General features: G+C 40.8%; 1 protein-coding gene across 3 annotated transcripts; it reads right to left on the bottom strand.

Moving 5' to 3' along the window:
• Positions 1–193: 193 nt before the first annotated feature.
• fez2b (fasciculation and elongation protein zeta 2b) lies at positions 194–19,848 on the bottom strand. 3 transcript variants are annotated; one of them, XM_034075754.2, is made up of 11 exons: positions 19,445–19,848; positions 14,886–14,994; positions 9,439–9,555; positions 7,056–7,197; positions 6,150–6,277; positions 5,564–5,713; positions 5,241–5,321; positions 4,586–4,661; positions 4,368–4,433; positions 3,506–3,533; positions 194–3,096 (listed from the first exon to the last, which is right to left on the bottom strand). In XM_034075754.2, exons 1-10 carry the CDS (start codon positions 19,747–19,749, stop codon positions 3,523–3,525), a joined length of 1,185 nt encoding a protein of 394 aa, XP_033931645.1. In that variant the 5' UTR covers positions 19,750–19,848; the 3' UTR covers positions 194–3,096; positions 3,506–3,522. The 3 variants fall into 3 exon arrangements, with proteins under 3 accessions (XP_033931645.1, XP_033931644.1, XP_033931646.1); XM_034075753.2 differs by lacking the exon at positions 3,506–3,533 and having other exon boundaries at positions 19,445–19,847; XM_034075755.2 differs by lacking the exons at positions 3,506–3,533; positions 5,241–5,321 and having other exon boundaries at positions 19,445–19,844.
• Positions 19,849–20,415: the final 567 nt, after the last annotated feature.

The raw sequence follows: 20,415 nt of genomic DNA, 5'->3' as shown, positions 1-20,415 counted from the left end.
TTTTAATGTTCCTTTTATAATTATTTTTGATTAAAATAACTAACTGGGTTCATGTCACCATTGTCACTGTATCGGCTGATATTAAACATTCCTTTATAGGATGAGAACATGTTCCCTGAGATCATTTATAAAGGAACAAGGAATAAGATAATCAACATTTTACACAAACACACAGTAAGCTGAAACCACACAGTGTTCACATATTCATTTATTTTTCAAATGAGTTGCAATGCAATGTGGGCACAAAACACTTGTACCATTACAGTCAATATGGTTACAAAACTGAACATTTACATAATAAATTAATATACTGCAGTACCACATGAGACGGTAAACATAAAACCTCCAATCGGGGAATTATATTGCATTAAAACAAAAAGGAGATGGTTTAATGTACAAAAATGTTTAGGCATTTACAAAGGCAGCCTTTTCCCGTTTGCATGTATAAATATAGATCTCTAAATTGTAGTTACACTGATATGTCCGCTAACAGATTTCTGGCCTGAGATGGGATCCAGAGCCTCCAGTGACTTTCCGTTTCGTTATAAAATTAAACGTTATTTAAGCTTTTTCAAAGACAAGGATAAACATTTTTTGTATAAATGCCCTTTTTCGATATCTTCTAAATAGTTTTAATTAATGCTTTACTGTATGCATTCAATTGTGACATGCACTTGTCCCTTTAATGTGATCTTTATACCTCTGTAAACAAATTAACCATTCTTAGAAATGTGTGTGCCGCAGTAAAGTGCTTGTAGCACATGCTAGGGTAAAAATGTGTACAAAGCTGGGAACAGCAGAAACAACAGTCACATATAAATAGTTAAATATAGCACTGCAAGCTTTTGTTTTCTTTTACAAAAGATAAAAATTGACCCCTCGAATTTAAGCAACCGGTTGTGCAATCTTCCCAAATGTTTGCTAACTTTATCACACCCCTTCGTCATCTTCCTACACCATTTTCACCTGGCAGCATGCATGAGAAACATGCTTAAACATGTTTAAACCAGTAAAGTAAATTCCTTTTTTCATAACAGTTTCACCTTCTCCTACGAAGTTTAGATGAATCTACGGTATCGTCGCTAAACCGCTACACCAAGTGGATGCTACTGAGCCGCTTAAATGCTAGCTGCACCTACTACTACTATCACTACTAAGCTTATTCTAGGACTAAACTAAGTGACAAATCACGACATTATCAACATCTGTAATGCTAACCTGGTTTAGTCAAGATAATTAACTCCACTGGCTCATCCAGGTATAATTTGTTAAAAGATAGAAGTGCAGCAAAGTCTAGCTAATATATACTACCTGTTGCCAAAACATTACAAAGACTCAGGAATGTTAGTACGTTTCAGAGGAAGATTTTAAACTAGTAACACTGATGATCGTACCTGAGAGCTAGACTGGACCTGATGTTGACGCTGGGTGGTGCACCGGTAGTAGCTAGTTATCTGAACGTTAGCGTAGCGACACATGCGCTGTGCTAGTTGGCGGTACGAGGTTTTAAAGGGGCGCTCCAGTGATTAAGTATTGCACTTTTCTAATGATGGTAGACTTGCAATAGAAACAAAAAGAAGAGCTTATATAGATGTTAGAAATGTTCTGACTTCTAGTCCGTACCATGTGCCGAGCTAAAACACTCACTGGATCCTACATTTCCCATAATGCAACTCTGTAGTGTTTTGGTTTAGTTAATCTGTCGGTGCACTGAGTTTGTAACAAAGGTTGTGTCGTAGTTTCAGGCCCAAATCAAGATGACCCTGATGATATCACCATGACATCATTGGGTCATCTCATTAGAAAAGCTAGTCCTGAGTGTAGACGACAAACTTTGTAACTGTTTTTACAGGGCGAGTAGTGCTCTGAATGAAATGTTTAAGGTGTAAAATCAGTGGAGTACCCCTTTAAGGCTGTTTGAATTCCTCATGAAGACTTGCAGGGTAAACAGTTGGACGCATGACAACAACCCTTCATGTTTTGGCACTGCTAACTAACGCTAATCTAGCGAGACGTAGGCCTACTGTTCTTAAATTCACCAAATATTCCACTACTACACGACCAGATCACTAATAGACTAAAGTGCTACCACAACAGTTAAAGGGTTAACAGTTAGAGAAAACCCACTTATAACAGAAGATTAACTACACAATTATCAAACCTAATGTTAACAACACTATTTACCTAAATGATACATTTTCTACTCATGCGAGCATTTTATACGAGGTATTTTTTTTAGACGCATTGTTATGACGACTTTCTGGGGAAGTGATAAAGTTGTTGGGGGGAGGTCGCTACTCGAGGGCTCAGAGGTCAATGGACAGCATTTACAAAACGGTGTTGCTGTGTGGTCACAAAAGGTGGCAAGTCCCTAATCTCACTTTAAAAACAATTCCATCTCCAAAAATATGATTTACAAGTTTGTTCATCCAGCTATTACTTTCTCACGTCGTTTTACTTTTTTTTCCAAAAACAAAAGTTCCCCTAAATCTGTGCAATTTCTCTTAATCGTATACAAAATATTTCATTTTTAACATGCAAAAGACCAGTTAAATCACGAGTTTGGATTTTAAATTAAAGGGTAAGCTTAACCCCGACATATGCAGTCACTCAGCCATTTTGCCCGAATTTTTATTCCCCCAATGCATAAGATGATCCAAATGCGTTCGATTTATAAAACAGACGGATTGGACTGCTTTTCCCTTAAAGACAAAGCCCAGGGATTACAATACACCTGACTCTTCTCCATTCAAGTGCCACGGCCAATAAGGAAGTGACTAATAATACTGATTGCTGGCATCCATAGACAAGTCAGCATGCAGTCCGGATATACAGGGTCCTAGCACTCATTACAAATGCAAGAATGAAAATAACTATACAGAGCGAGGAGTTATATCTAGAGTTAAAATCTTAGGAAAAACAAAGGTGGCAGAGAAAAAAACAGAAATGCCACAAGGAAAGAAAGTCTATGTGTTGGAAAAACATGGAGGAAAGACAGATTTTGTATCCATTATCTTCGAGATTAGCAGAACCTCCTTCTGATGGTCCTACGGATGGTTCTGGAAACAGGAAGCTGGCTTTACGTGGGACAAAGCACTGCGGAGACAAGAAGAGATGTGCTTAAAGTTACGGCTGTTTTGATTCACTCATGAAGGAGAGCTGTTAATGATGGAAGAGCAACTACCACGGAGAGGAAATGTGGGGTGAGAGAAGAGGAAGAACAACAGGTGAGGAGCAGACAGCTGCCGCTACAAGCTCGCAGAAAACGGAGGAATTTAGGTGCATGAGTGTTTTCACGTGTTTCAGGGGAGGTGTAATGCAGCCACAGCACGATAGGCACTACAGCGAAGAGTGAGTGGGGGAGAGTGGCTGTTTTTGGAGGGGGGGAGAGTGAAGCTACGAAGATGGACTGAGAGAAAGAAAGAGAAAAAAGGGGCCTCTGAAGAAGAAGAAGAAGAAGACTGGAGGTGAGAATCTGTGTTAGTTGTGTCAGTGCCTCACAAACCTCAGGTTCCACTGCTCTCATACCAGAGCTACCCAGAAGACAATGCAGCACAGACGAAAGACAAGGAAGGTACAGGTCAAAAGTGAAGGGTGGCAAGAAAAGCATTTCCCCCACCTTCCCGATTACTATCGCTTGTGTAGCGTGCTACTTTTCTACGGGGCATCCTGGTTTATTATACTGTCGACTTCCCTAGAAATAGAACACGTTGTACTTCCTCTGTCAAGCAAGATGTCAAGTGGAACCACCTCTTAACTCTCTCTAAAGTCACATTTGGGACGTGTTTTCTATGGATGTCGTGAAGGGCATCGACTCAGGAATACGTGACAAAGTAGTTTAACCAGGATGATCTTTTTGGAGTTTTGAGAGAGAGAAAGAAATTAAATGTGTGTGTTGTTGTAATATATATGTTGCCCACAAGGGGTTCAAGGGCACCACAACCCGATGGACTCACGTTTTCTTCCACCTGAGTTTTAATTACTCTATACAGTCTAAAGACAAGGAATGCACATTGATATGGTTCAAATACATTTGCTAACATGCTAACACACAATATATGTAACGAGTTTAGCGGAGAGTTATGAGAATATGATGCGAGCTAAACCTTTTTCCACCCGTTGTTAAGTCAGACCCACAAAACAGAGAACTATTTAGATCCGCTTTAGAAAATGGAGCACCAGAGTTTGGTGCGTTTGTTATTGTAATACTTATACCCGGAATTGTCTTGCCCCTTAGGGCTTCAGTACTTTTCCTTGCTTTGAGTTTTTTTACATTGCTCCACCTTGATATTAGTGAAAACCCCTCACATTGATATCAAACGTGGGAGGAAGCAGTTACAGCTAATAGAGGACGGCTGTGTGTTTACCTTTGAGGATGTAGTCTGTTAGCAGAGCTGGGACCTTCTCGCTGTCATCCCTCATGGCGTGGAGAACTAGGAAAGACAAAGGCGCACATATAGAAAACATTCAAAAGCGTTGAGGCAAAACTAAGAAACATTGCTTTAAAAAACAGCTGCAGAGATTATAGCATTTCATCATGTTCCAGTAGGTGTGTTTTTTATTGTAAGGGTGTTGATATACTCACTCTTTGTGAGGATCTGAAGGTCATCTACCGCAGGGGAGCCGGCTTTCTTCTCATAGGGGATTACTGTGGTTAGGTACTGAAAGAGAGGAGAGTGTAAGGCACAACGAATACATGCCGTTACCCATGCAGGTGGAACATTTGAATACAAATTAATTATTGCCCTTTGTATTGAATTTCCATTCCACATTACATCGGAAGATAGTGTTAAAAAAGGATCTCAATGTCATGAATATATGAACAGATGATAGGTAAGCCCCTTATAGATAGGCATGTATTTAACTGGAAGTTGGTTTCAATATTGCAGACTTAATGTTTACTGAATAAGAAAGCAGTAATTATGCAACAGTGTTCTCTCTGCTTAAAACAGGAACAAGGAAACACAATAACATTTGCAAAATTGACAAAACAATAACAAAATTGTAACATAATGAATCAAGGACAAGTGATGGAGAGAAATCAAGTTATAAAGAACATAAAGCATGACTGCAATAAAGCAAAAAAGAGAGCATCAAATCAACCATATCTAACATGAAAAACAAATGGCCGACATGACACCAAAACACCAGCAGTAGCAGTGGAGAAGGAAACATGCAAGTGGTCAAAATAAAAAGACAAAGAAAGAAGCATGAGCTGGATAAAGAAAGAGCAGGGGCACCTGTTTGTCCCCTCCTGTGGGGCCAAAAGTTTGACGGAGGCCATTTTGAATGACATTGGAGAGTCCCTCCAGAGTGAGGTTCTACAAGGAGCGAGAGGAAGGAAAAAGAGAGTAAAGAGGTTTCTATTTGAAGCGAAAGGAAGGAAAAGGTTTAAGAGAAGCCCACGGTGTGAAAGCAGCTCACCCCATGCAAACTGCAGAGTCATGCATCGAGCGTTTCTGCTCATACTTTGAAGAAGTGCGTGTCTGTTTCACTGATCGTCATTATAATGATGCATTCAGGGCAAAATGTTTTGTCCTTTCCGTGTCCCCACATGACTCACCGTGCCCGGTATGTGCGTGCTGGCGGTCCGTCGGCCGTTGGGCCCGGTTGTCGTCGTGCTTCGGATTTTCTTCTTCTTCCGCAGCAGGTCGCGGTGCTCCTTCTGTCGGTTCTGCACATCGATCAGCAGCGAGATGAAGCTGTTCTTCACCTGGTTTTTTTTTTTAATAGACAAAACGTTCTTTTTACTTTATGCTGGTTTTCAGGATCAAACGACAACACAAGATTCAACATCCTCTTTATGCAACACTTAAAAAGAAACGTATTTTTATCTGCTGTTAAAAATACCCAGCGACAGTCACGTCATAAAGCAAAAAAAAGAAATGAGATTCACTGACCTCGCTCCGGCGTACTGTGAGCAATACGCTGTGATTAAACAGATGTTCAAATCGCTGTTTTCTTCAAAATAGAACTAGCATTTTGGAGCTTACGACCAAAAACGGCTGGAATTGTCTGACTGATTCTGAGTGCTGTTAATGATTTTCGGACTGGCTCTTAGCTTTGACTAGACTCCAGATGCAGTTCATGTTGTTGGCTGGTTGTGGTTTGCGAAGGAAAGTATTAAAAGAGGATTCAAATCAAAGTACCTCCTTTTCATAGTCCAGTTCGTCTCGCAGGGCCAGAGCCTGGATCAGCTCTTCACTGTAGCGGCGGATGGCCGTCTCCACTTCCTCCAGAGTCTCGGTCAGCTCGGACACAGACAGCTGACGCAGGCCTGAGGAAGAGGAGGAGGTCAGAATGAGAGGATGGAGAGGGGTGTGATAGTTACTTTGATTGGAACGCAGGATATTATTTTAATGTTGTTTTTCACATCAGTATATTTTCACGATTTATATTGAACTACTCTTTTTACCACTATTCACAACCTATGTTTCCCTCTCTGCTCTGTGTAAAAAGGCTGCAATTCAGTTGAGCGTTCACCTAATTTTTGTGATATTCGTTCATGACTTTTTTTAAATGAGAAAAAGTTTTCAAAAACCTCAATAATAATAATTTCGTTTTTTTGCATTTGCTGTCTATGATAAATGGTGCAAATTGGGGGGCTGGAGGGTAAGTCACTCCAGGCAGATGTAATCAGCTCAGTGTAAATATCGTGAATGCACTTAATGATACTGATTATGCGCCGTCTGATTAGTTAACACATAACATATTGTAGTTCAATTATGCAGATATCTGAAACTAAATCTATAGCCTTGAGGGTGCAGCTGCTCCACCTAGAACTGTCTGGCATCAGAAATAGTTTTTCAAGCCAAATAAACGCTGTTGATTATATAACAAGTAGAAATAACCTAATTGCTGTCCGTTTGCTTTTGTTACACGTTACGTAAGAATGTGTGTGTGGCTGTTTCTTCGTGTTCCAGATAGTGCGACCCATTACACTTCACTGAGTGATTTAGAATACAGTGAAATGGCAGCTGAGTGTTAAAAAGCACAGCTGAGAGGACAACAAGCTTTATTTTCTTATCGAAGATCAACGCGGCGGGGGCACTCACGGTCCTCGTAGCTGGTGTTGGAGCCAGAGCGCTTCAGGCAGTGGAAGTCCTGAGAGAGCATGGAGAGGTCGGACTGGGAGGGGCTCTCATCGTCCTCTGGGTCCGGAGACTCCTGCATCATCTCCTCGATCTCCTCTATCACCTTAACAACACATGTTAGATATTTAACTTTAATGTGTGAATTAGTGTGTCTGTGTTTTATTTAGTGTTGGTCTTATGTATGGAAAGAGAGGATGGGGGATTGTCATTTACTAGGAGCAGTTCACAGCTTGAAACTGTGTTGTGTGTTTTTTAAGGATGTTCCAGTGTGACCTGCATATCTCGCCAAATCTAATGTTTGTGTACACTGGTAGTCAAGGCTGTTTGTGGTCGTACAGAAAGGGGTCAAATGACCTGGCCAAGACAAATCCCGGTAAGAAACATTGTGATTGATTTAACCAAATAAGTGCGCTGGATGTGTGTGTGCGTCATCATTTTAAAATCTCACTGTTTCCCACTGTATAAATATAATACAATAGTTTTCTAATTAAAAAGGGGACAGCAGCATTACAAAAAAGAAGGTAATTTTAGTGGTTTTAAAGGTCTCCTAATATACTATTTTTAGGCATATACAGTGGGGCAAAAAAGTATTTAGTCAGCCACCAATTGTGATTTCTGGCTCTCACAGACCTGTAACTTCTTCTTTAAGAGTCTCCTCTGTCCTCCACTCGTTAACTGTATTAATGGCACCTGTTTGAACTCGTTATCAGTATAAAAGACACCTGTCCACAACCTCAAACAGTCACACTCCAAACTCCACTATGGCCAAGACCAAAGAGCTGTCAAAGGACACCAGAAACAAAATTGTAGACCTGCACCAGGCTGGGAAGACTGAATCTGCAATAGGTAAGCAGCTTGGTGTGAAGAAATCAACTGTGGGAGCAATTATTAGAAAATGGAAGACATACAAGACCACTGATAATCTCCCTCGATCTGGGGCTCCACGCAAGATCTCACCCCGTGGGGTCAAAATGATCACAAGAACGGTGAGCAAAATTCCCAGAACCACACGGGGGGACCTAGTCCATGACCTGCAGAGAGCTGGGACCAAAGTAACAAAGGCTACCATCAGTAACACACTACCCCGCCAGGGACTCAAATCCTGCAGTGCCAGACGTGTCCCCCTGCTTAGGCCAGTACATGTCCAGGCCCGTCTGAAGTTTGCGAGAGAACATTTAGATGATCCAGCAGAGTATTGGGAGAATGTCATATGGTCAGATGAAACCAAAATAGAACTTTTTGGTAAAAACTCAACTAGACGTGTTTGGAGGAGAAAGAATGCTGAGTTGCATCCAAAGAACACCATACCTACTGTGAAACATGGGGGTGGAAACATCATGCTTTGGGGCTGTTTTTCTGCAAAGGGACCAGGACGACTGATCCGTGTAAAGGAAAGAATGAATGGGGCCATGTATCGTGAGATTTTGAGTGACAACCTCCTTCCATCAGCATGGGCATTGAAGATGAAACGTGGCTGGGTCTTTCAGCATGACAATGATCCCAAACACACCGCCCGGGCAACAAAGGAGTGGCTTCGTAAGAAGCATTTCAAGGTCCTGGAGTGGCCTAGCCAGTCTCCAGATCTCAACCCCATAGAAAACCTTTGGAGGGAGTTGAAAGTCCGTGTTGCCCAGCGACAGCCGCAAAACATCACTGCTCTAGAGGAGATCTGCATGGAGGAATGGGCCAAAATACCAGCAACAGTGTGTGAAAACCTTGTGAAGACTTACAGAAAACGTTTGACCTCTGTCATTGCAAACAAAGGGTATATAACAAAGTATTGAGATGAACTTTTGTTATTGACCAAATACTTATTTTCCACCATAATTTGCAAATAAATTCTTTAAAAATCAGACAATGTGATTTCCTGGAATTTTTTTCTTCTCATTTTGTCTCTCATAGTTGAGGTATACCTAGGATGAAAATTATAGGCCTCTCATCTTTTTAAGTGGGAGAACTTGCACAATTGGTGGCTGACTAAATACTTATTTGCCCCACTGTATTATAGGTCTCAGATATATTAAAAAATATGTCTATGAAGTGATTTGCTTAAAAATACCAAACAGATCACCGTTCTAGCCATGCCTCATATCCCTCCATTTCAGCCCTGTTAGAGAAGTGCTGATTCTGGGTCTGTAGATTTATATAAAAAAAAAAGTAACATCTTCATGACCGCAGCAAATCTGGATCAGCTCTGTTGTACCCCCGTTCTTTTAGATTTGGGTATTGAGGAAAAGAGAGGGTTTTGTTTTCTGACATCTAAAGTGCATTTTGCATGATAGGGGACCTTTAAAAACACTGGAGTCGTGTGGTTTTGAAGTGTGATTATTGTGTGTCAAGTCACCTGTTCGGCCGTGTAGAGCGGCTCGTCGCTGATGCAGGAGACGATGATGGAGTGCATGTCCATCTGCTCCCTGAGCTCCTCGTCGTCAGACAGGTCCAGAGACTGGTTGTCCAACTTCTGTTCGATGGGAGATGGGGGAGGCAGTGGAGGGATTTGAGAGGGAGGGACCGAAAGTGAGTGGGAATTGGATGAGACAACAAACAGGTGGTTAAGCAGATTGAAGCAAACTGATTACAAGTAAGTCTCTTCTTCTGCGAGGTTCAGGAACAGTGCAGGATTATGGAAATGTAGCTGGTTTACTGGCAATTACTGCGTCAGGGATTCACAAGGATGAACATTTGGACGTAAAAGACTAATTTGGTGGCCTCTGGCACTTTTTAATACCTTCATTCCATCCTATATTCTGATCTTAATTATTGCATGTTTCATAAGCTTGCCTACCTGATTGGAACAAGTGAATTAATATAAAAGGAGGAGAACAACTTCAGGCTGGTTGTTGTAAAATATAATGTTAATAAACTCAAAGCATAATAACATATATATTATTAATAGGGCTGTCAAACGATTACAATTTTTAATCAGATTAATCACAGCTTAAAAATTAATTAATCATGATTAATCACCATTCGAACTATGTCCAAAATATGCCATTTATTTATGTATATTGTTGTGGGAATGGAAAGATAAATGAAAGAAGGCGGATATATCCATTTAACATACAGTATCTATGTTTATTATAACATTTTTCTGCGTGTCAAAATGAAAGACAACCCACACACCTATCAATCATCAAACCATGGGGTCTTAATTCATTACGTGTTGATTTCAATCAACGGGGGAGTACTTAAGGAAAGTCGACAGAGGGGGGGGGCGCTAGTGGAGTACTTCGTGACCACAGAGTGTGAATGTTGTGATCAGCTGTTTTAGCGCAGTTCTCCAGTGAAGGGGGGGAGAGTCTCCCTACGCAGCCGGTTGGCGTAGTTTTGGCACAATTCCGTTGTACAGACCGACGTTAACAGCAGCGCTGTCTGTGCACACGGAGACAGACTCTGTCGTCCGGTGATCTAACCGCCTTCTGGAAAAGCTTCACAAGTACGTCGGTACGCAAATGCGCTTTGTGACACAAGTGACGGTACGCATTTCAGATTACGCACATAACCTGCGTACCAGTTATGTTCACCTCTGTACCAGAGCCATATTATTACTATTATATGGCTCGCTCTGCCCTGTACTACAGCAAAAGTATTCTCCGTCGGGACTTCCTGCAACAACACGACGCCGTTATCAAAGATGTTCTATTGAGAAGACGATCACTACGTGACAAAAGTTTTCAAAACCGTGGCTACTGAAATCAATCTTCAGGGTTCTTACACCTTTTCAAAAGTCAAATTCAAGCACTTTTCAAGCATTTTCAAGGTGCATTTTCCAGCTTTTCAAGCATCTTACAGCTGTTGTAAATTACATATTTATATACACATACTCAAATGATTATTTCCCTACCTCACATTAAATCAGATGTTCTTTATGCTATAAACAACCAAATGTGTGTTTCGTGATAGCATTCTACACGAGGATGAAAAATTAAAGAAAAGAAAACTAAGTTTAATATTTCAAAATTAGTGATCTGTACGTAGACTGGGCCTCCCATATAACCTGGCTGAGCCAATATACAACAATCAGCCAAATAACTTTTCAATACATTATTGATTAATTGTTGAGGTACTTTTAGGTTGGTAGTGAACGCAAGTCAGAGGTACATGGTGTACTTCTACTCCACTGCAGTTCAGAGGTACATGGTGTACTTCTACTCCACTACAGTTCAGAGGTACATGGTGTACTTCTACTTCTCTACAGTTCAGAGGTACATGGTGTACTTCTACTCCTCTACAGTTCAGAGGTACATGGTGTACTTCTACTGCACAACAGTTCAGAGGTACATGGTGTACTTCTACTCCACTACAGTTCCGAGGTACATGGTGTACTTCTACTGCACTACATGTATTTAACACCTTTAGTTACTTCACAGATGTGGATGAATGATGTGAAATATAACCAAGTGTTAAATCAGACTTTAGTTCCACCTGGAGTAAAGTCACAAGCTCCCCTGCAGTATACAAATTCATTCAGACTAGCTGCACCTTTACCAGCTCTGAGAACACTTTCATGATCAATCATTATAAAACATATCATATATATTATTCTGAAATGGACCAATCTGCACAACGACTACTTTTAGTGTCGCTACTTTCACTATATTTAGATGAGAATACTTTTCTATTTTCACTTGAGGAACATTTTGAATGCAGGACTTTTACTGTAACAGAGTATTCCTACACTCTGGTACTTCTACTTTTACTAAGTACAAGATCTGAGTACTTCTACTTTTACTAAGTACAAGATCTGAGTACTTCTACTTTTACTCAAGTACACGATCTGAGTACTTTTACTCAAGTACAAGATCTGAGTACTTCTACTTTTACTAAGTACAAGATCTGAGTACTTCTACTTTTACTAAGTACAAGATCTGAGTACTTATAATTTCACTACAGTATCTGAGTACTTCTACTTTTACTCAAGTACAAGATCTGAGTACTTGTACTTTTACTCAAGTACAACATCTGAGTACTTATCCACCTCTGGTAGTGTATTAGCCTGAATTGTAGCCACAAAATCACGCAGAGCTGCATAAAAATAGACTCACAATGGTAACAAGTGGAAAATAATATTTACAAATGTGTCCAATGATTTGTAGGTAATTCTGACTACTCAAGACACCTGACTTATACATCTTCAAAGGAAGACTGTGTTCATTCTACAATTACATGGGATTACAACAAAATGTAGTTTTACTTGTATAATATTTCAATTGTATATAAAAGACAGTTTGTTTTCATCTGTTTTCAAATAAACAAAGTATTGGCTTTCAAAATATTAAACTTGTTTCGGCAAATTCAGATGATAAATACAACTTTGAAGCTTCGGCATGATTACAAGCAGAGAACGGACTAATGTAACGTCACAGCAAGCATAACAACAGCCGGTGTTTCTTGTGAGTGTTTCCCTGGTACACAAACGCAAAAATACACAAACACACTCGCGAGCTTCCCCCAGACCAGTAATACAAACGAAAATGTGTCTTCGGGTCAATGTGACTGATTTCGATAGAGCAAGTCACATTTGGTTTAGGCACGAAACATACTACCAGTAGAAATACATTGCTTTCAAAATCGCTCTGTGTCGAATCAATAGATTACATTTCATGACTATAACACGAAATGCAGTGAGTACTTCATCCTCTGAACACCACACGATGGCGACTGTAACGAACATAACATAGGTACGCTCCTCTGAAATGATTGTCCCCTGCAATTATTATTATCCCTCATGGAGTTCGCTATTCAGCTCGCTAACGTTAGCTTAAACAAACGTAACATGCAACGTTAGCCTAATCTAAAATGCTCTTCTACGGCGTACCTTTCATGTTGCTCGTCAGCACAGACTCTCGCATCGTTATTTTTGCAAACTTTGCAGGAGGCTACTCGTGGGCTTGACCCTCGTCTTAGCCATGGCTTGTATTGGTCTTCTGCTAGCCAACGCTCGTTGAAACGGCAACCTCCTGGCACACTGTCATCTATCACTCTCATCAGAATGCCCAGGGGCCTGTACTACGAAGCTGGTTCAACCTAACCTGGATATGTTTGAGTTAGCCGGTTGGCCTAATCCAAAACATACGCGCTCTCGCTAAACTGTACTACGACGCTGGTTATCAAGTGGATCTAGTTAGGTGCGCGTTCACATGAAAGGGGTGGTATTTGGAGCAATCGACCAATCACAAACACGGAGAAGCGCACTGACAGCGCAGCGTCATACTTCCTGAATGAAAAGTGAACTTTAATACTAGTCAAAAATGAAGAAGTTAAACTTTAAACATCCATGACTTAAACACTTTATCCAGGATCAAAGCCACAGAGCTGCACCTGCAAGGTGAATACATCTGGTAACAGAAAAAGTGTTTGAATGCGTACATTAACAGGTTTATGATATCACTGCCCCGTCTAAGACACGATCTGACTTTAATTACATTTGTCTCGAGTGTTTCGTCAACTTAATGTGTTGCTTAAAATAATACTTCTGCATACAGTATGTGAGTGTTGCACGGCCAGATACGGCTCAGCTGACTCAGATAAGGAGATATGTGATACATTATGAAGTGATATGCCGCGGACTGTACTTAATGTACTCTGATCCGGTTACTTATGTTGTGGCCGATATTTAAGTAAGCTTTCTTAACGCTAATGTTATAATAGTCAGATTGCTCTGAAGATGGAGGTGATATTCTATTCATGTTCACGTTCACACAGTCGGTGATTTTTGCCGGCCGTCTTTCCTGCAACGGCAGCTTTTCTGTATTTCCTTTCTCCTGTAATATGACTTGATCGCTTTAAACTCCACACACTGAGCTCTGATTGGTCAGCAGGCAGTGCTTTCACTGAGTTGAGCTCTTAGCCTGCAACCTAACCTGGTCCCGACCAGGTTAGCTGCTTAGCATATATTACCATGGAGATCTAGCCTGCTAAAAAGAGAACCAGCTTCGGATGACCGGAAAGCCGGAGTTTTCCCTGAATTTAGCCGGCTAAGCGAAAATCCTGCTTCGCAGTATACCCCCCTGGTCACACGTAACACAAACACTTGCAGGTCGCGCGCATAGCGCGGGAAGGCCGCAGCGGAGCTGTTTTATGTAGAAGCAAAGCAATTCTTTTCTTTTAATTTAAAAAGCGAACTATTCAGTCAGACAGCAATTTTTTGTAAAAGTAAAGCATTTACATTTTCAAGCACTTTATCTCAATTTCAAGCACCATTCCGAAAATTCAAGCACTTTCCCAACCTTGAAAACAGCACGTCAAATTTCAAGCATTTTCAAGGATTTCAAGCACCCGTACGAACCCTGAATCTTACTACCTGCTGTCTGTGCAATTTACTCCGCGCGAGTTGGCAGACTTTATTTTGCTTACTTTAACATCATGTCTCAAGGTGGGGCTAAGCCATTTCTTGGTATGGGTGTAACCTACCCCAGCCATACCCTGGCGCTGCCACTGGTGGCACGTATGGGGCGGGCCATTCTGCACATGCGTTAAATGCGTTAAATATTTTAACGCAATTAATTCAAAAAATGTATTACCGCCGTTAACGCGATAATTTTGACAGCACTAATTATTAAGTATTAACGTGGACTCAAATGAGCAGTCAGTGCGAATGCAAGCTTCTGCTGTGACACACTGAGGGACTGTGTGTGTGTGTGTGTGTGTGTGTGTGTGTGTGTGTGTGTGTGTGTGTGTGTGTGTGTGTGTGTGTGTGTGTGTGTGTGTGTGTGTGTGTGTGTGTGTGTGTGTGTGTGTGTGTGTGTGTGTGTGTGTGTGTGTGTGTGTGTGTGTGTGTGTGTGCGTTACCTCGTGCTCAGTGATGTTGAGGGTGGGCAGGTGTAGTGAGCGAGTGTGTGATGTCTTCCAGTCCACCGCCATCACGTTGCCATAATTATCTGTCAGAGCGTTCCACACCCTGGAGGAAAGAAAGAGGGGTTCATGATCTCATGGATTTGTTTTTGTATTTATTTAACCAGAAGTCTCATTGAGATTACACAGAGCTGCCTGCTTCCCGGTCACTAAGATGCACTTTAAAGGGGACCTATCATGCAAAATGCACTTTTGTACGTCTTTTATACACGTGTCCCCGGTGTGTCAGGGAACTCACCAAGTGTCAGAAAACACAACCCTCTATCTTTTCCTCCATACCCAAATCTAAAAAAACGGGGCTGCAACGGATCTGATACAGACTGATCCAGATTTGAAATATCTCTGACGTCAGAAACAAGGAGCTCCGCCTATATGGGCAACTCTCCACCTATCAGGGGAATGAGAGGTTGCATGGTAACAGCATGGTAACATGACGCTCGCGCCTCGCCCCCCTCCTTTGCAGGGCGGCGAGGTCAGCTGCAGCTCATTTGCCACAGAATCAGCCCTTGTGAAGACAGGGCTGGAATAGAGCAAATAGAGCGAAATGAGGCATGGCTAAAATGCATGATCTGTTTGGTATTTAAAAAAAGAAAAAAATCACAGACATGTTTTATATAGGTATGGCCCTACAATATATTATTCAAATATAGCATGATAGGTCCACTTTAAATCTCGTAAGGACCAGCTCCCTGAGTTTCAGTTCCTCCTGCAGCTGGTTTTAAGCAAATGGAGCTGCATAACTAAAAGCCCATTTCCCCAGATCAGTAAGTAACTAAAGTGCTCGGAGCGATGCCACTGAGTTTTGGAACTACTAGGAGAGGAGAAGAGTAAACAGTACAAGAAGTGAAAGGTGGAAAATAAGAGGTTCTAACTCAGTAAATAAGACAAACCCCGTTTCCTTCTCTATTCTACTGTGACACAGCATTACTAGGCAGCTCTCTGACCGCCCCCTCACCACTTCACTGAGTGTGACGCCTGAAACCACTGACGAATGTAACAACTCATTCATCACACGACATCTTCTCCCCGGTAAACATTCCCCTGGTGAGAGAGATTGACGCAAATACGGTAGATCCGACCTCAGAGCAAAAGGTCAGCTGCGTTTGTCGGTAATCCATATGGGATACGTTCTGTCAGAGCCGTGTTTTACATCATTACAGTCGTTTAGCAAGTAGAATTGGCTGATGTAGAAACCGTGTCACCACCACACAGACTAGTGATAGTTTGCAGTACATGCACACTGGCAGAGAAGCTATCAGAGCAGATGGTGGCGCCAAGAGTGTAAAACAAACATGTTTACTGTTGATCCTTCATCTTCCTTAAAAGAAATACTGCTTACCAGATTTAAGGGATCAAAGATGAAAGGAAAATCATCCAGTTGATGTTAAGCTCTACACATTTAACCCGACATATGCTTTAATAAAGGCTTAATCCTGTTTTCGCTGCACTACATTGGCTCCCAGTTTCTTTTAGAATAGATGTTTTAATTATTTTACTGGTTAATAAAAGCCATAATGGTTTGGCACCCACATATCTCACCGAGTCACTCATTTTACATCCTAGTGGACATTATTAAATGACACATCTTTTTTAATTAACACCCCACTTTTAAATAGTCTTCTATTCTTTACTTAATTTGATATTGTTTTATTCATTTTTAAGGTTTTTACTTATCTTGTATAACAGTTGTATTAGAGAACTATCTTTTTAAGTTGGTATCATTACATTTTATTGTGTATATGTTTATTTGATCCGTTTCATAGGTTTTTATATTTTGTCGTATCGATTCATTTCAATGAGGGATCATGATCTATTTTATTATAATACATTTTACATCCGTGTGTCTTAACCCTGTTAAAATACTATTTTATGTTGCTATGCTGCATGTTTTCAAAAAGGTCTTAACATCTGATCTGAGGGGAATTTCATGTTTCTTTGTTTTAATTTGCGATCCGTGCCATTTTGTGTAGCACTTTGATCTGCCTGTATGAAAAGTTCCATATAAATAAAGCTTTATTCAATAAATCTGCCCCTTCGTGTGGTCTCCTTTAGAAACAAACCTAACAATTGTGACATTGTGCATGTTTTCAACTTCTCTGACAGAAACATGTAAGTTGTATAGAAATGAAAAGCCCCCATACTCAGTTTAATCGCTGGCCCTGACTGCTACGAGCAGAATGAGGATGGATGCTGTGATCCAATGTGTCACAGTGGCTTTGCATCGTCATAGTATTTACATAACTCGCATTATTCCCCCTGAAGTGTTCCTGCACAGCTTGGGGAGTGGGGGGGTGGTTCTAAATAGGGCAAAGGCTGGCAGGAAATGTTTTTTGTACCTCAAGCGATGACCCTGTGTCGGCCAAATACACGATAAGCTTCCCTTTCACCGAGAGCGTTTACATCCAGAAACAAGGTCATTCTCCATTTTCATGTCTCTACTTCAAATGCTGCCAATTTGTTTGAATTACTTGCTCGGATATACTTGTGTGGATGCTGTGTTATCTCAGACACTCCACATGCACGACTTGGCTTTGAAATGCAAACACAACTGTCTCTCAAACCCACCCACATTTTCTCCTTGTCATCCCCGTTGCTCGTCTCTTCCTCAGTCTTTCTGGAACACTTATTAAGCGCCCGGGCATCTCCTGAAAAAGTGCAGTGATCCAGAAAAGACTCTCGCAGAGCTTGGCGCTGCTCTTTGGGCTTCACCGGGCTCCTGTCCAATTATTCTAGTCCCTTTCCTTCCTCTGTCTCTCTAGCGACAACAGCGCTCAATGCTTCTTTCTTCCTTTGTCCGTCCAGCACTCCTTCATCCCCCTAAACATTTAAAGCGAGACTGACACAGCTCTTTGCTGAGAGAAGCTCTCCACTACTGTATTTATGTCACGGTGCATAATGTTCGGCAAAGTTGCAGTTAAGTTTCAAAATGTCCTAAGGAAAAAGCCAGTGTTCGTTGAGTGACCCGCTGATATCTGTTACACAACAGGCTATATATTTCTCTATTACAAGCTTTGAAATCACTTACACGATACATAAAAGGATTACTTGATTAACCAGAAAACCTTTTTGATAATAGATATGATTTTTAAGATTACTTTTCAAGCAAAAATAACTAAAATGTATGAACGACATGCTGCTTTCTTTGTCAAGCCAAGGAGTTGTTTCAAAAAACAACAAGCAACCGGATGATGTCACCAAGGCTGATTTAAAAGACCAATTGTAAAAATAATCAGGGGGTTATAATATTCATTTAATTTGTACTAAAAAATAGTGAAACATTCCCCCCCTTGGTGTGAATGTTAACAAAGGAGATCCATAGATATTCAAAACAAAATATGTGTAATTTCTGCTAGAAAGATGACTGAAATAATGAATCGATTATCAAAATATATGCATTTTCTATCACTTAATATAAAAAAAACAGCTCAAAACGGTTACTTTTTTATGATCACGTGATAATAAGTTGGCTTGTGCCATCATTATGTTGTCTAAATCTTACACTGCTTTTCATCCCAGTTAATTTAAAGGACATGTAAGCAAAGTTCTCACTAAATGATGATAGTCATGTTTCTGTCTACGGTGATAGAGTCCCAAACTTGATATTCAAATTGTAGTTGAGAAAGATCCTGTATTCGTGTCACATTTGAACAGCCATTTGCATGCATGACTTCCCTTTTAGTAGGAAAATACATTATGTGAAATAACTGTATGAGAATGTTGCAATATAATATGCAGACGAAGGCAGAATAGAGGGAGATCTGTGCAGCCCACACAGCTCTGTAGACACAGTGCAGCCCTGCTGGTGTGGGATTGGTGTGACTAGCTGCTGGGAAGTAATAACATGTTGTCATTGTGAGTGTGTAGTTGTGACATTTGAGCATCTATGAGATCTAACTCCTACTGAGGACTTCATACTGAGATAACAAGGGCTGCTGCTGACAGTGGAACCTCTCAGACAGTAACAAATACATGTATGATGAAATAACATGATACATTGTTTGCAGTAAGAGAAATGGAGGGGAGGTGGTCCTGAAACTCAAGTCTAAAGTATTCGTTTCATATGATTAAGGTGATTTGATTACATGATAAACAGTGAGCAGGTGACAAAAGCAATTCACTTAATATATGCTTTGTTGACCAGGTTTATAGTTAATATGAATCTATCTAGCATCAAATCAATGGCTGGTAACGTGGCAGGACATCCCCTAAATGACCGATCAGTTAAAATGCCTTAATACATTTGTACCCTATTGCTGCTTCTCCAGTTGTGGATTTCAACTTAAAAGCAACTGTCTTAGTTAGTATGACACGTCAGAAAAGTGTATTATCGCATCGAAAACAAGCTCTAGGTCGTTGACCAAACTTTGGACGGCACTGATTGCAGCTAAGCTAACAGGAGTCCCATCAACGCTATGTGAGCCTGCTGATGCTAACATGGCTAGCTAGAGATTAAAAGTTAACGTAAATATTAAACCCCACGTAAAACAAACACTCACTCGTCGTCTTTCAGGTAGTTATCCTCTGTGATGGGTTTAATGGGCGCTATGTTTTCCGTCGCTGTGTTGTAGTTTCGGAAACACACTGTCAGCTTCTCGTCGAAGTCTTGGACCAGGTCCTCCATCGATTTGAAGCTGCAGATCTCCCCGGAGAAACTGTTGTCCAGGTCTGAGAAATCGTCTAGGCCCGACGGCTCGCCCACGTTGGAGTTCAGCTGGTCCAGCTGCTCGGCGGACGCTGAGGCCGGCTTGAACTCATTGAAATCCTGCCAATCCTCATCGAAGTGGGCTAACGGCGCCGCCATGACTGCCGTAGGAGCTCGGTTGACAGCCAGCTAGACCCCCTCGTTGGTGCTCCGTTCTCGGCTTTGAGACACTGGACTAGACGGGGAGGCGAAGGGAGACAGCGGAGGGGGCGGGTCAGATTGACGTCAGCCGTACGCTCCTCCCACTCAGAGGTAGCTAAACAACAAACCCATGTTAGCATGTTAGCAGGGTTTCTATAATAATAATAAATAATAATAATAATAATAATAATAATAACAATACATTTTATTTCTATAGCGCTTTTCTTGAACCCAAAGACGCTTTACATTTGGGAGGGAGGGCAGACAAACAAAACAAAAACAAAAAATCATCTATCATACTGTATGTATTAGCACAAGTACATTTAATCAAGTATTGCACTTAAGTATTTATACTAAGCTGAATATGTTCATGTTATGCTTCCCTATTCTTCTGCCTCTACATTTTAAAAAACAATATTGTAATTTTTACTGAGTGTACAACAACACAGCTTTAGCTACTAGTTTGTCTTCTTTAAAGAGTCAAATGATCCTCTTATACAAATGTATAATTATAGGTTAAGGGAATAGCAGCAGAATATAAAATAGTTGAAGTTAGTAAAACAATTATGCCCACTATTATATGTATTGAAATGCACATCTTTTTAAAATATTTATTGTTGGTAG

The sequence above is a fragment of the Pseudochaenichthys georgianus genome, chromosome 24 (genome assembly GCF_902827115.2).
Source record: "Pseudochaenichthys georgianus chromosome 24, fPseGeo1.2, whole genome shotgun sequence".
NCBI classification, from domain to species: domain Eukaryota; kingdom Metazoa; phylum Chordata; class Actinopteri; order Perciformes; family Channichthyidae; genus Pseudochaenichthys; species Pseudochaenichthys georgianus.
This window is presented reverse-complemented; position numbering and strand designations above follow the sequence as displayed.